At 37.8% G+C, this 16,398-nt stretch overlaps 1 protein-coding gene across 1 annotated transcript; it reads left to right on the top strand.

The window, feature by feature from the left end:
• Window positions 1-278: 278 nt before the first annotated feature.
• Window positions 279-15,833, top strand: LOC104958876 (stabilin-1-like; the record flags this gene model as incomplete). The annotated part of the gene is made up of 12 exons (XM_010786704.1): window positions 279-347; window positions 1,610-2,191; window positions 3,745-3,872; window positions 5,415-5,533; window positions 5,909-5,994; window positions 6,428-6,497; window positions 6,619-6,714; window positions 8,231-8,344; window positions 10,322-10,509; window positions 12,846-12,982; window positions 15,376-15,503; window positions 15,757-15,833. Coding segments are annotated over exons 2-12 (1,197 nt in total), but the record flags the coding sequence as incomplete, so codon positions are not given.
• Between the last annotated feature and the right edge of the window lie 565 nt (window positions 15,834-16,398).

The raw sequence follows: 16,398 nt of genomic DNA, 5'->3' as shown, positions 1-16,398 counted from the left end.
TAAGGTTGCAGGTTAAACTCTCCCACCGGTGAGCAAGGCAGTAAAAACCTCGGAGGACTGCTGCCGTTTCTTGTCTGCACGCTTCCTGCTATTGTTCTGTCTATTGGCAGTTTGACCTTTGACCCTCTCTCTGGTCAGTCTCACCTCTCTGCGTCTGTCATCTGTTCGTAAAGTCAAACTAAATTAAAACAGGAAAAGAAACTCAGCTTTTTCATTTTTTCCTTTTCTTTCTGAGAAGCAGACGAGGAGTTGTGTCAGCTGACAAGGAAATCCGTCCAAATTGCTCCGCTCCGCTGGGACGACCAGGAGGGGAAATCCGCCCAAAACTTCCTGTCAGGAAGAGAAAGGTTTTCTCACAATCTCTCTCTTTCTCTCTTTCTTCTCAAACAGACCTCATAGTTAGTGGCCAGAATATAAAAATATTAGCTGCGATTGCAACTACTTAAAACATTTGTCCATCAATATATCTTCTTATTTTCAATCACCTCCAGAAACTGTTTCTGTCCTTGAACAACCTGTTGTAAAAGCAAAACAAAACAAAATGAGTACGATTTAGTAGAAACACCACAAGGTTATAATAAATCCCCAAAATATCTGACAAATCAAATCAAGCCTCTTTGGAATAAGCCCAAGAACATGCCCAATACAAAAAATAGTTTATCTCACAATAATGAGTGTTTAAAGCCAAAGGTCAGCATTTTTTTTAAGAATGTTTTTTATCTGGCAGTTTCAGGTTCATTCTTTCCGTCAAAAATTATTCAATGTCGATTTGTTTTGTTATATATTATATTTTGTATCACTATTGAAAGTAAAGTATGGTTTACTGAGTACTTCCATAGTTTTTGCAAAGTTTTGGGTTAAAAAATATTTGAAGAATTTACTAAAGCTGTAGAGGGACACTTGATGCCCAAATAGTTTCAAACGGTGCAATCATCATTCAACAATAAATGTGACAGTGACAAAGTAAAAAAATATTAGTGTTGGATAATAACTAAAAATAATAATGACTAACATTAGCCAGGCTGATTGACATGGATAACGGGCACATCAACAGACAAGGAGCACTCTTCCCCTGTCAAGTAAAACTAATTTATATTATTGTTTCAATTATTTATTTTATTTTATTATTTTTACAATAAAATAGTGTTTTTTTTATGGCAATAATAAACGAAATATTCTATAATAACACTGTTAATAGAGCCATTCTACATAATGAGTTATTTATTCTTTTGAAACTTTATGTACAATTTCCTGATATTCTTTTACTTAAGTAACATTTCTTAATTCAGGACTTTTACATATAATGCATTATTTTTTAGACTATGGTATTCCTACTTTTTCTCAAGTAAAGGGTCTTTAACCACGTCTGATCCTTTAAAAGTACTGTAGTCAATGGAGACGTTGTGTGTCCCTACATTTTGATGCCGTTATATTGCTCTTGAATCTAAAACAGGTGCTCCTGCTACTCCTGATACTTTACTATTACTATTACTGCTACTTCTAGTAGTAGTACTACTGCCAGTAGAATAGTAGGAGGAGATTACCTCTGCTAGGAGGTTCCTACTTTGCCAGTTTCAGTTGTTGATGTTTTTTTTCTTTCTCTTCCTAGATTAGAGAGGAAAAGACGTGACGCCAGCAGTCGCTACAGCCTCTCGCTGCCCTCTGCCACACCGGACTCTGAGCTGAGCGTTAACCGTAGTTAGTTGAGTTTATATGCTCCTAAATTACAGTGATTGTTGCATTCAGGCTGTAATTAGCAAAGACAGATTTTCTGATAATGTCAACAGTGGCTGGGTCCACCTTGTAGTTTGTATTTTATGTATTTCAACAGAGTTTTTACATCCTTTATCAGCAGGTTGCTTTCAGTTTTCCTAAGTGTTGAATTAGAAGTCCATTGTTTTCTAATAGTTTTGTTTTTCCTGCTCAGAGGATGTTGTTATCAGTGTGTTTTTCCTGTAGCTTGTAAAGCAGTTAGGGTTTGAGGGTCAGTGTAGATGTAAGAGGGGAGAACTGATGTGAAGATCCAACATTGCCTGAAAACGTTCTCTACTTTTTCCACTGATTTTTTTACTTCGCACCGAGGAGGAAGCTGGGTCGGTGGATTCATTTTGCCACCCTGAATGTGACACATTGAGCCATGCTGCTGTTGCTGCTGACGATCTGCCTTCAAACTTCACTGCAACAAGAACAGGTAACACACTTCCAACTCCGTCACACTGACACACCGTATCTCCTGTTTGCTCTCAATATCTAAGGACATATTTTGTCAGAGATCATGTAGACTCAGCTGAAGCTTTTTGGATAAAGTACAAATATTAGAGGTAAACATTTACGAGCACATTACTACTTACTACTACAGTCCTGAAAAAACCCTAACATAAAACAACCTTATAGAGTGCTCCAGCTATGAATGGTATTTCATTACATCTTTGTTTCTAATTTGCCTTTTTCTTACATAAATAGAAAGTAACAAAAAAAGCAGCAGAATCTAGAAATGCTGAGTCTCCCTGGACTAAAAGCCCACAGTCATTGAGCTGGATGCCTTTTACATGTACACAGAGACAAGGCTAAAAGATACAGCAGGTAATATGTACCTGCTGTATCTTTGTAGATTAGTACAAAGTGTCATTAGAACATTTGGACGAAATGAAATGTTGAAGTGGTGTTTGATGAAAAGTCTACAATTCATCCCCTTTAATATCTATCCATTTCTCCTAATTTGCAAACTATTTTAACATTATATTTACGGTTTTATGCTAACTGTTTAGACTTCCCTGCTTGTTTAATAGCTGCTTTAACACACACTCTTTTTTTACTTTTTATTTTCATTTTTCACACTGCTTACCAAACATATTTACACAACAACAAGTATCTACAACCAAGATATATAATACTTAAACATAATGAAATGAAGAGAAAAATGTATCAAAATGATAATATGAGACAAGAGGAGGAAAGAAGAACAAATATTATGCTATTTTATCGCTGCAAGTTGTTCTGATGTTTGGTCGAGGGTCTGGCCAACAGGTGTAAAGATGAGTCAGCTCCGAATGTCCTGCAGGAAAGACACGGTTTTATTGAAATAGGTTTTATTGTCATTTAGGTTTGCAGGGAGTTTTTCCAGGTTTGCATGATCTGTTAACAGATTGAGCCAATGGTTGATTATTATTTTGTTCTGTCTTTGCATTTTTGCTTTTAGTAAAATTATTTTCTTTCCTACTGTTATTGCAATAAGGATGAAAGGTTGGAGAAGTTTTTTATGATCTCTCAATTGCAAGACTTTAAGTTAAAGTTGCAGCTGAATTAATATATATATATGTATATATATATATATATACATATATATATACATTTTCTAATCACAAAGTTATTAAAAAAAAAGTCAAATTAGTTGAACAACACCACATTATTTCCATATACCCTTGGTAACTGCAGATGTGCTCTTGAGTGCAAGATACCTTGGTTTGGAATCACTTAGAGTCTAAATCAAAGCAAGCATTTGTCTATCTGTAAATCAATTGAAGAGTCAATTATCTATTGTCCTAATCAGAAAGCTACAGTGTAATGGTTGGCCCAGGCTCCACCAACAGGGACACATACAATATACTTTAGACATAAACGAAAAAGACATACTGTATGTCTTGCAAGAAAATGCAGGATTAAGTAAACTATGCACATGTAAAATAGAATAATATATACAGAAAGTCAAATGAAATACTTGATGTATGTTCTCTGCTTCCTCAGACGCCTCCTCCTGGTCGTTGTGATGTCTCTCAGAGGGAGGAGGTCCACACCTCCTGCACCTCTTGCGCCGCCGTCTCCTCCAGCAGCTGCCCCCGCGGCTTCAGCCAATCGGGCACCCTAAACTGCAGGTACGCACGCACGCACGCACGCACGCACGCACGCACACACACACACACTAAGATCTAAGATATTGCACTCACACACAAGTAGAAATACCACGGTGTAGGAATACTCAAGTTACAAATAAAGATCCTGCATTAAATATGTTCAAGTACAAACGTATAAGCATCAAAATATACTTAAAGCACTAAAAGAAAAAGTACTCATTCTGCAGATTGGTCAATTTTTAGAATAATATAAATTATTATGTTTTGCGTTACAGTGTTATCAAAGCTGGTAAAGGTGCAGCTAGTTTGAATGACTTTGTATACTGCAGGGTAGCTTGTGAATTTACTCCAGGTGGAACTAAAGTCTGATTTAACGCTTGGTTATATTTCACATCATTCATCCACATCTGTAAAGTAACTAAAGGTATTAAATAAATGTTGGAGTAGAAGTGGCAAAAAATGTAAATATTCAATGAAGTATCTCAAAACTGTAGTTAAGTACACTACTTTATTACATTCTCATAGTTACTTAACACCACTGTTAACAATACACACACAGACCTTAGTGTGTCAGAAGGACTAAATAATGTCTGTTCATTTGATGATTTGTTTGGGGGGACAGTAGCTTTAAATGAAGATTATGGACAAAGGCAGCCGGTTGGGATGTGTCCAAAATATGGTTAACTATGACAAGTATGGAGGTAAGGTGCAAGAGTCAAACAAATTGATAATAAATATAGGTGATGAAAATGGAGTTGAAGTGAAACATTCATTTTCAAGGGATTGGATTAGCTGGAAGCTGATTTAATTAAAACAGTGGTGATATGATGAAAACCGAGCCGTGGTGCATCATTTTCACCTGTCTTTCATTCACAACAAAACATTACCATCAATCATTTAGGCAGGGTGGCCTCACGGGTGGGAGTAACAAATTATAATTGAAAAATTATGATTGAAGTGCTCACAAATGAAAATGGAAGGGATCAAATGTACTGTATGTGAATAAAAAAATAGTAAGATCACCTTGATTGACATTTTAAACGGTGGGGCACGTAATCCACTGTCCGTTAATTTCTCACATCATTTATCTGACTTTTTTAAACCACTGTTGATGGCCATGTATTCATTGAAGCTGTTTTATTAAAATCTGATTTTGATTATTGTGTATTAATTATGTATCACTACATTTTTTACTTTAATTGCATTTTTCATAGTAACAAAAATAATTTGTTTTAGAAGTGGCAGAGATAGTTCTTACTTTCAAGAGCCAACTCAAAACCCACCATTTACATTTTTTTGTAACATTTTTTTTAATTGTATTTATTCTAGGATTTTATTCAATCCTACATTTATTGATTTTTGTTATGACATGTTTTTATTCATCACAAAGTTAGATGTTGCTGCATGAACTGGGAGGGGGATTAGAATTGCTTGTATTGCACTTTGACTTGCTTTTTGTTTATGGAAAGTGCTATAAAAATAAAGATTGATTGATAGATAGTTAGTTTAATAGTTGTTGTAGTACTAGTAATATTTGGACGTGGTGTGTTCTGTATGCTGCAGTTATCTGGTGGAGATCAGTGCCAGGAAGACTCTCCTGCTGGGTGGATGTCAGCACACCTGTGTGAAAGGATACATGCAGCCACGCTGCTGCCCACAGCACTGGGGACCCCTGTGTCTATGTAAGACACGCACACGCACACACACACACTCTTGAAAACACTTTTCCGGGAATGTTAAAATGTAGTTTCATTGGAAAAGATCTGCGTATAATACATTATAAAATACAGGCCTGCTGCAAGTTTCATCTCTATCGCAGTAATAGTCTAAATCTACTCGTTGAAAAGTACATTATTTGCCTCCAAATTGTAATGGAATAGGAGTATAAACTAGCATTACTCAAATGTAATCTATTAATGATCATTCCTAATCACATGTCTATCATTCTCTCCTGACTGTCTGTCTGTCTGTCTGTCTGTCTGTCTGTCTGTCTGTCTGTCTGTCTGTCTGTCTGTCTGTCTGTCTGTCTGTCTGTCTGTCTGTCTGTCTGTCTGTAGCCTGTCCCAGCTGGTCAGGGAAGACCTGTAACTACCATGGAACCTGTCTGGATGGAGACGTGGGAAATGGGACCTGCGTCTGTGATGTCAGTATCCTGTCTGTCTGTTTGTCTGTGACCATCCTACCTGTTTGAGTATAGAGATCAGTATTATTAGTTTACAGTGGAAAGTGCCCTTAACCAACCATTTACAATAATGAAAACCCACCTGTTTCGTATGCACCTTGGCCATTAAAATATTAACAAAATAAATTCAAATAGGTTCTTAAAAGGGTTTGGCTTATTTGAAGCTCATGTACTTACAGTATTCCAGATAATCGGAATGTGTGCCACCATGATTGATTGCGCTTTTGACTTGATAAAAGTGTCAGCTTAATGTAATTAAAAGCCTACATCCCCACAGGAGTTATGGACATTTTCTTATTTGATGTTTGTTTTTTTGTTTATTTTAGATTATTGATGTCTTGTCAATATTATATACAAATATAAATGATTTTTACAGCCTTTTTTCTCTCTTTAGGAAAGCTTCTCTGGCTTTGCCTGTCAGGAGTGTAAGAATCCAAACTCCTACGGAGAAAATTGTGATAAAAGTAAGCTCTCTCACTTCTGACCTCTCGTAAACAAAAACAAAAAAAACGTGATGTGTCAATCTTCTGCAAGAATATCCCCATTGTTTGCACAACTGTAATCTGTGTATGTGTGTGTGCACAGAGTGTGACTGTGAACATGGAGTGTGTAATGGAGGTCCAGAGGGGGATGGACAGTGTTTTTGTCAGCCGCCCTACACTGGGAAGCGCTGTGACCAAGGTAAGAGCATGACGTGCAGGAATATACTGTATGACATAAAAAACTATATTAACGTGGATCAAACAATATACTACTGCATTTGATCAAGATACAAAATATTATATTTACCGTTATAGTGGTTAAATTAAAGAAAATAGCCCTGAAACTATTTCAAAGCTATTTAGCGTTTATATCAAACAAGCAAAAAAACACATTATGTTCAAATGTTCACTGCAATGTGCCAGTCGTAAATAATTAAATTAAACTAATACGCAGAATCATATTTGTATACATTGGCATAATTCCATAGTGATAAATGTTGTTTTTGTATTTTTACTAAAACAATCACTGCCATGTACTGCCTTATCTCTGATTGTTATCAATTGTGTCCATATATGAGTGTTTTTTTCAAATTATTATTACATTTTTTTGTCGTGATAACATTTTTGATTTTGATTTGATTACATTTATTTTGATAGTGTATAACAATATTACATGATAATTATTATACAATACAAAATTAAGGACTCTCAAATTGATATACAAGCATATTAGTGAGTCTAAGTTATGTATAAACAAATGATCTACTTAATTACACATCCGAAAAGGGGTGGGAAGAAGTTTACACCCCTTCTCCCAAAAACTAAATTATTAACATATATATATATTATTTATTTTCTTAAAGAAATACATTTTTTATTGAAAAAAACAAACAAACAAAACAAAAACAGATACATAAACAAACAAATAAGCAGATAGATAAACTAACAAATACATAACAGAGGTCCATGATATTCAAGAAAAGATAAAATAACAAACCAAATAAAGAAATAAACTGCAAACACCCAGTTATGATTAAACGGCATCATCCCTGTATCTTGTTCATCCCAAGGAATTTAATTTACCATCTTAATATTAATCCCCTCTATCTTAATAGTTGCTTGTGTATTTATATTGTTATTTCCAAATAATATTATTGTTGTTTTATCCAAATTCAATGATAATTTATTAATGTTGAGCCATAACTTTAGTTTGCATATTTCTGCTGTGATCTCTTCCAATAATAGCTGTAAATTATCTCCAGAACAAAATATATTTGTGTCATCAGCAAACAAAACAAATTTGAGTATTCTTGATACATTGCATACTTCGTTAATATATAATATAAATAGTTTAGGCCCTAGTACTGACCCCTGGGGGACACCGCAGGTAATGTCCAAACATACAGAACAGCAATCTCCCAGCTTCACAAACTGTTGCCTGTTGGTGAAATAACTCCGAACATGACTTATAGAAGCAGTCATTCAACGACTTCATCCAAAATAAAACAATCATGTAAATCATTATCTGTCTGATTAAAGAATAGGTCAACAAAATGTGTCCGTACCAAAATAATATTGAAGCTTTCTACCCATGTCGGTTCGTATAACTCCAAGTGACACATCTTGCATTTATTGCTCAAATTCGTTTTGCCTGTCCGTATGATTTGTAATGGTTGCCCTCATTGATCTGCTGTTGTGTTTTGTGTTGTCGGCAGTGAGTTCCAGGTGCAATACCTGCAGTCCGTACTCGTACTGTAAAGGAGAAGGAGACGCCGCCGACTGCGAATGTTTGGCCGGACACAGGAGGACGACACAGGGAAAATGCGCAAGTAAACACACAACATTTTTTTATTTAGCGATGTCGTTATTTTGGTCCATAGATCAAATGTACATTATTATTAGCATGACCATGTTCCTCTTGATGTACAGTAAGTCAGGGTTAGTCTGAATATGAAAATTCAAGCTTGACGCTTGACGCTTGACGCTCGTCAACTATCAGCAGGAGGGCGGGGGAGCCTAGCTGCGGGGAAGCAGCGTGTCAGCGCAACTCACATGATGCCGAATTTAACAAACACATTTAAATAATTGGTTTAAACGGCATAATAATAAGGACGATCGTCCGTTCTGTGATTCTCCAGAGCACACATTCTATGATATTAGGGTCATGCAGAGTGAGATGAGATCGCTGTCCCTTTAAGAGAGAGAGAGAGAGAGGGGTGTGGCTTGTGCATGTGTGTTTGTGGATGGTAGAGCGACAGTGAGAGAACCTATGGAGAGAACGTGTGTATGTTTCTGGAAGTGAAACGAGGAAGCAGAAAAACAGAGGTCTTTTGTGAAACAGAAGAACAGCTAAATAAATGCAACGGCCTCCCAAGAAGAGCTCGCCTCTCTCTAAAGTGGGTTATTGAACCTGAAGCTTGTTGCTTCTGCCCTCCTCGACTACGGTCTGGGAGCCGACAGGAAAGTTCAACACACAGTCCGCCCCTTTGAAGCATATTATGTCGATGAGAGATGAGCAGATCGCCACTGGGCTTTCAACTAAATACACAGCCACGCAAAAACTGCGGCATTTGTACAGCTCCTTATGAGTACTGCAATTAGTGAAGTGCTTTCCTCCGTGGTGAAACGATCAGCACTGCACCACGGGGGAAAGCGGCAGAATGTCACCTGGAGATAAAGAGAGCGGGGCTGCGTTGCGTGCATGCCTTCCTTCTGCAGGTAACGGGGAGACGCGCTCTGGCGGCGGTCTCGTTCAGGATCCGAAAATAAAATTTAAATATTTGTGCACACTTATTCCACTTATTCCTAGTGTGCCACTGGTTACATTGGCACGCGTGCCAGGGGTTGCCGACCCCTGCTTTAGATGAAAAATAAGGACCCACTCCCCAAGCTGCGAAATATTTGGTTAAAAAGAACACAATGGTGCTCTAGGAGGAGATTCATCGTTATGACATCATAAAGTGGCCAAAATCTGATCAGCTCATTTTCAGACAGGTTTCTATATAAATGGATCAGGACAAAGAGTGAGAGAATATTTTTTCCTGAAACTTTCAGAATGTCTTTACACAGAGGGGACACATGTTGATGTATACACGACATGAAACGGTGGATTTTGCATAATAGGTGACCTTTAAGCTTTGAGAATAGCAAGCTGACTGACTTTTTCACTGACGCCATCCTCAGGACAAATGTTCCTTTTCTTCCCTATAATACTACAGATTTAATAATATTTGTCTGTTTATTTGTCATCCGTCCAAGAATGTATTTAGCAGTTTATTAAACATCACAGTATCACAGGGATGCTACTGAAGTTACAGACCAATTTTAATGTAGTTGAAGTTCTAATAATTCCCCTTTTATTTTGGATTCATCCAGAAATGTAAATGAAAATAAATGTTTTGTGAATGTTTGTTTAACCCTTGTGTTGTGTTCAAAAGCTGTTACCGTTCATGGTGTTCGCTGGTCAATTTTGACCCATGATTTATCTCCAAAGCCAAAGATGAATCTTGATTGGGCTAAATTTGACCCCGAGTCACCCAAAACAATGCTGCTGGGTCTCCCCAGACCCGAACACCAAATTATACACTTTTTTTTTTAGAGACCTTCAGACTTGGCTAAAATTGTCAAAATCTGATTTGTAGTATTTATATAGCTGTTGTGGAGGATATCATGAAGCCTTGTTCCGATACAAAAAACTAGATTATATAATTTTAACTTGAATTGGGTCACGGGAGACCCGAACACAACAAAAGGGTTAAGGTTTGAGTTTGATCTGAACTGAGTTCTGATCTTTGTTTCCTTTCCAGGTATTTGCTCTCTGAGGGAGTGTGACGTCAATGCCCAGTGCTCCTCCACGGGGTCAAAGGTCAGCTGCGCCTGTAAGCCGGACTACCTGGGCGACGGGAAGATCTGTGTACCCAGAAACCTTTGCTCCGAGAACAACGGAGGGTGTCCCATCGACTCCACCATCTGTGTCTTCAAAGGACCCAACAAGGTTAGGACGCCTCCAAAGCCAGGACTAGAATCATTAGAGATTATACCAGTTTCATCACCATCACTGGTGTCATGTCCAGACATTTTGGAATACCATCGTTACCGCGATCAATCTTTAAACACACACACACACGTTTTGTTCTTCTTTCTTAGTGCACACTTAGAGGTATATTACTCGTCGCTGGTTATTAAAATAACTAAAATGTTGTTCCCCGAATTTTCTTTTTTGCTTTTATTCAGTTTGCTCAGCACTATATTATATCCTACATTCCTGGTCAGCAGTGTTTGAAGAAGTTCTCCATTACTAAAGTTAAAGTACAAAAACCATGGTCTTAAAATACTCCACTTAAAGTAAAAGTCCTGATTTTAAAATGTAAAAATACAGTCATATTGTCATCTTGATTTAATTCAAGTATTAATAGTAAAAGTACTCATTATGCATATGTTTACATTATTATTATTATATTATTATTATTATTATTATTATTATTATGGTTATTATATTATAATGTTTTAATGTTAAGAGCATTTTAGTATTGTAGTTTGTCAATGTGGAACACATTTAGATACTTGAAATACTGTGTGGATTAGTAATATAGTACTGCATTAAACTTTATTACCATATCAGCTTATTTACCTACAATATTTGCCTCTAAAATGTAGCGGAGTAAAAGCATAAAGTAGCATTAAATGGAAATATTCGAGAAAAGTGCAAATAAGTCAAAAAGTACTAAAGTACAATACAAGTAAGTAAATGTTCTTAGTTACTTCCAACCACTGCTGGTCAGGCTAATCCTCCCAAAAGACATGTGGGACTAAACCTTCTTATCATCCCTTCTGTAGCCAATAAACACATCCTTGTGTTTATTATTTTCATTAACAAATAATGCCTTACATTGCCAAAAGAGTGAAACAGGTCATAAACCCTTTTCATTTTGTAATACCATGATACAATACTGTCACCACAAAAGAGAAAATATATACTGTGCAGTGATGCAAATTAGTTGCTTTTCTGCGCCTCCCGCTTTTTTAACGCTGATTCGGGTGACTTGTGTAATTCGTGGAGAACCGAAGAGTTTTCGTTTGGGGGGGGGGTCCGTCCGTCCGTCAGTACGTCAGTCCGACTGACGGACAACTTCTCACTTCAGAAAAGAAGAAGAAATCTAGACCGCAAAATAATTAAACAAGTGAGTGCCTGTTTTTCCTGGCCAAGGACAGGTTCCTTGAACACAACACGAGCGTAACGTGTCTTCACGTGGTATGTCTAGTCTGAAAGGAGAGTGTAGAGTGCTGACGGAGAGCACCGGAGAGCACCGGAACGCAGCTCCAGCTCTTCAGATATTGCAGTACCCATAAGGAGCCGTACACACCGCAGTGTTTGCGTGGCTGTGTCTTTAGTTGTAAGCACAGTGGCCATCTGTTTTTATTAGCATCTGGTTAGCTAGCTATGCTAACAAATTTAAAGAGCTTTTCTACAACCAGGTGGAAGAGAGCTCTCTCCTGAGAGGCTCAAATAACCTCAGCTCAGTGAGGTTAAGGCACACCTTGATATGATCATTATAGTTATTAATGAGACTAAATGAAAAACAGGTATAAAATACTATATGACAGTAAAACAAAGTTGTTAAACAACAAACAAAAATACAGTTTAAAAGGGGAGTGATTTGTAAAATATCCAAAAAGAAAAATCTGCTTACAGTTCTGTTTCAAATGGGTGTTGAGATGTATGTATGTAAATCATGTTCACATGGATAGGATACTAAATACATTTACACACATCTTGTGTCCATATCTTTCTGTTTTGGTGGTCATGCCACAACCGTGCACATGCATGCATACGTGAGTCATGGTGAGATATCTTGATTAAGAGGTTGCTTTTTCTTTGCACAGCATGAAAGAAAGGCGAAATGAATGGGCTGTGATTTAATTTTTTTAAGCAGGTTAAGTTCAATAATTTGTACGGCCCTCGGAGGATGTTGTAAAAATTGAATTGAACAGAACAGAATTGAATTGCTGTAAATAATAATAAAAACCCTTGATTTATAACTTAACATCTCTGTCTCCTACTGATCTGAGTATATTATAAAGAATAGCCAGTTAATTGAAGCATTATAGCACAGGCCTTTGTCAGACGGTATATTACACTGTTTTTTTTCGAATAGTTCTCTCTTTTTTTCACCATACCTGTGTTTGCATCACTGACTGTGAATATCCCCCATTATCAGAATCAGTAACAGACCCAACAACACACTCAAAGATTCAAAGTGTAGAAATAAAACCAGAGCTAAATCCTGAGACTTTGTTTAACCTCACTCCCTCTGTCTCTCTGTCCCTCAGTCCAGCTGTGAGTGTATGTTCGGCATGTCGCCTGTAGGAGGAAACGCTGAGTTTGGTTGTCAGCTGGTCTCTGCCTGCTCAGCCGATACCTGTGACCCCACTGCTGTCTGTCAAACTGGAGTGGATGGACAACCAAAGTAAGACTAAAATATTTGTTATCCTCTAGAGCAGCGGTTTTCAAAGTGTGAGGCGCGCCTCCCCTGGGGGGCGCCAGAGAGCTTCAGGGGAGGCGCAGCGTGAGAAACAAAAGAACGAGAAAAAGACGAGTAAAGTGACACTTGCCCACTTGTGGCTGTCTGTGGACAGTGAGTTCCCCCACCTCGCCAAAAAGGCTGTAAAAGTGCTCATTCCCTTCCCCTCCACCTACCTGTGTGAGTGCAGGTTTTCCGCATTGACTTTGATCAAAAGCAAGTGCCGGTAGAGGCTGCAGCCAGAAGATGATCTGCGTTTATTCCTCTGTGCATCAAAGACGCAGACTCATTGTTCCCACTAAAGTAGGGGTGAGTGTAATAAGGAGGCAAAGTTGACGCTCAGTGTGTTGCCGGGAGCATATAAGGATTTATCCACCATGTTGAAAATGTTAAAAAAAATATGTCTTGAGAACACGGCGTGCGGAAATATACGGGTCGTGCTGCAGCTAGATGTGCCTGTCCTCTGTAAGAAGGTGTAGGCGACTGACATGCAAGGAAGAACGGCTGTCCACAGGCTGTTCCAACTTTAACAACTGTATTAACTTCCAGGGTAGTGAATTGAACATGCAATTGTAATTGGGTGTGTGGTATATTTTCATGCACGGACACGCATGTTCCACAACACACAACTGACAACATCAATTTTCCGATCGCTACCAGCGTCCTTGCGATCTTGTTATAATAACAAGTGCACGTTACTGATGCAATATGGTTGAGACCATTCGGGCTTATTCTAGAGGGGTGCAAGGATTAGTCCAAGTAGTGGGGGAGTTTTATACAATATGTTTAAAACATAAAAATAAAAAGGTTTAAAAAAGTTATTGTTTAATGTTTTAAAGAGGTGACGCTACTCAGCCAATCAAATCGGTGCAGTCAGCACGATAGATTCAAACACACACACAGAGACGAAGAGGAGAGAAACAGTCAGAGTAATTTCAAATGGCGGAAGGTAAACAGCGAAAACAGAGCATTTAATTGCATTTTCTCTTACTGGACCTCTTTGAAATGCAATTGAATACCCCTGCATTATAGCAACAACAACAATAATAATAATAATGACAGCAATAATAATTGGGAGGGGGGGCGCGGCTGTTCTTATGTTCTCTGAGGGGAGGCTCACCTATCCACACTTTGAAAACCCCTGCTCTAGAGCTAGCTCTAGATCAGGGTCTAGACACCAGACTAGAACCAGATGTGGACACTGAGTCGGTTTCTTTTTTTCCCTTTGTCTGTCTCTCTCATCAAGTTGTAGTGAGTAGTAGTTTTGTAGTACTCAAGACCGGTCTTGGTCTCGAGACCGTTATTGGTTCAAATCCAACCAATAATGTGACTTCACTGACTTACTTTTAAGCACCCACGAGACTCCGAATCTTTGCCCTCATGCGCCGCTTAATGTTTGTAAACATGGGACTGGTCTGTACCGGCTGCTACTCCCCCCCACCTCTCCCCACCCCGTAAACACACACACATACTCAAACAGTCTCGAAGTGAAGATGTCGGGAAATTCAACTACAATTACATTTGGCTACACAAACCACAAAAGTCTCTCTAATTTACACATTTTAATTAAAATAATCACTTTTTGAGTAAATATGATGAAGTTGAATATATATGTTGCTGTTTGTATGTGGGTCTTTTTATGATGATGTGCATCTTTCAGATCAAATTGTCTATGTTATCTTCCACATTTCATTGTAAGTGTAATATGTAGTGTTGGATTCACACTAGTCTGGTTCCGGTCTTGACTCGCTCTCGCCCTGCCTTGGTCTTGGTCTTGACTCGGTATCGACCTCTTAAAGTCTTGGTCTTGTCTTGGTCTTGCTACACTCCGGTCTTGGTCTTGACTTAGTCTCGGATAAGGTGGAGAAAGAAATATAAATATTCTGGTAATGTACATATTTGTTGGCCATTTTTCATTAACTATTTCACTGCATTAAAAAAATGGGCCGGTCTAACAGCAGTCTGACAGTACCATAAAATACATGTATATAAAACACAATAACAAAACATCTATTTGGGCTAAGACTACTACAGTATTTTTTGTATAATTAAGTTTTAAAAAAAAGATCATATTGTGTTTCTGCACTTGTTCTGTGGGAAACGGACCTGTTTGATAAATGCACGTTTTGTTCAGCCGGATACCTGCTTTTATAATTTTCGAATCATAAATCTAATCGCTAGATTTATGATCAATATATTTATGATTAGAAAATGAGAAAAACTAACTGCACAACTCTATTAATTAACTATCTATAAATAAATAAAAATGGTTGTTGTCAGTTTGTGTGAATATGTGTGCTTTTCCGTGTCATCAATATTTCTCACCCCATTTTTCTCAGATGTGTGTGTAATGCTCGTCAGATTGGCGACGGACGGCGTTGCTATGGTAACCTGATGGAACGGCTGATTGAGCTGGACAGAAGTGGGAGTCAAAGAGGAACACTGACAGGAGCCGTCGCCTTGTTCGGTAAAGGAAATACAAATGAACTGTTTAAAAAGAAAAAGGTACTTTGTGTTTCAGACTTCTAACAAGCTGGTACTTTGAGCGGTGCCAGTTCAAAAATGTTTTGTCGTTACAATTGCTACAAAAAAGTGCGTGTTACTTTAATCAGGAGGCAATAATGTCAGAACACAGAATTATATTTTTAACATTATTGTGAAAGAAGAGACTTGCAGTTTTCCTTTTTGGATCTACTTTTTGGATATTTTCTCTGTTTTAGGAGAAGGCTGTTCAATGCAGCTGAGTCGAGATGGACCCTTCACAGCTTTCATCCCACTGCTGAAAACACCTCTGACTGTAGGTCGCCTGTCTGTCTTGAATCTTTATACCTCTAATTGAAAAAAATATCACATCAAATCACTCTTATTTCGTCAGTTTACAACATCTCTTACTAAAACGCAAGGGAATTCAATATAGGCTCTATACCAACACAAATACAAAATGAACTTTTCTTTGACCTGTTCAAATCTATTATTGCTGATACACATACCTTGGTAAATCAGAGTCACAGCTACATGAGTTAAAATATTCTGTTCTCTCCTACAGTTACACTAGAAAAGGAAATCAGAGACAAGGCCACCTGTTGCCCAAAAAAACGTGCTGTAAAAGTGACGAAAAACAGACCAAATACAAAGGCAGCCAAAACAGCCTGCACATGGATCAGGAGGAGTGATTTATAAAGGGGTCTGCCAATTTTTGAGCAACCTATTTCTGATGTTCAAAAACCCACAACTCCCTTTGATGCTGGTTACTTTTGTATCTGAGAATCATGTAGTCTTCAGAGCAATACTTTTTTATTTCGTTATTCTAAATTTCATTTGGATTGCAGCCTAATTATTATCTCGAACCTTTAGACGTTTGC

This window comes from Notothenia coriiceps, unplaced genomic scaffold (genome assembly GCF_000735185.1).
Source record: "Notothenia coriiceps isolate Sejong01 unplaced genomic scaffold, NC01 NC01_scaffold00029482, whole genome shotgun sequence".
Taxonomy (NCBI): Eukaryota; Metazoa; Chordata; class Actinopteri; order Perciformes; family Nototheniidae; genus Notothenia; species Notothenia coriiceps.
The sequence above is the reverse complement of the archived record's forward strand: the minus strand, read 5'-3'. Positions and strand labels throughout refer to the sequence as shown.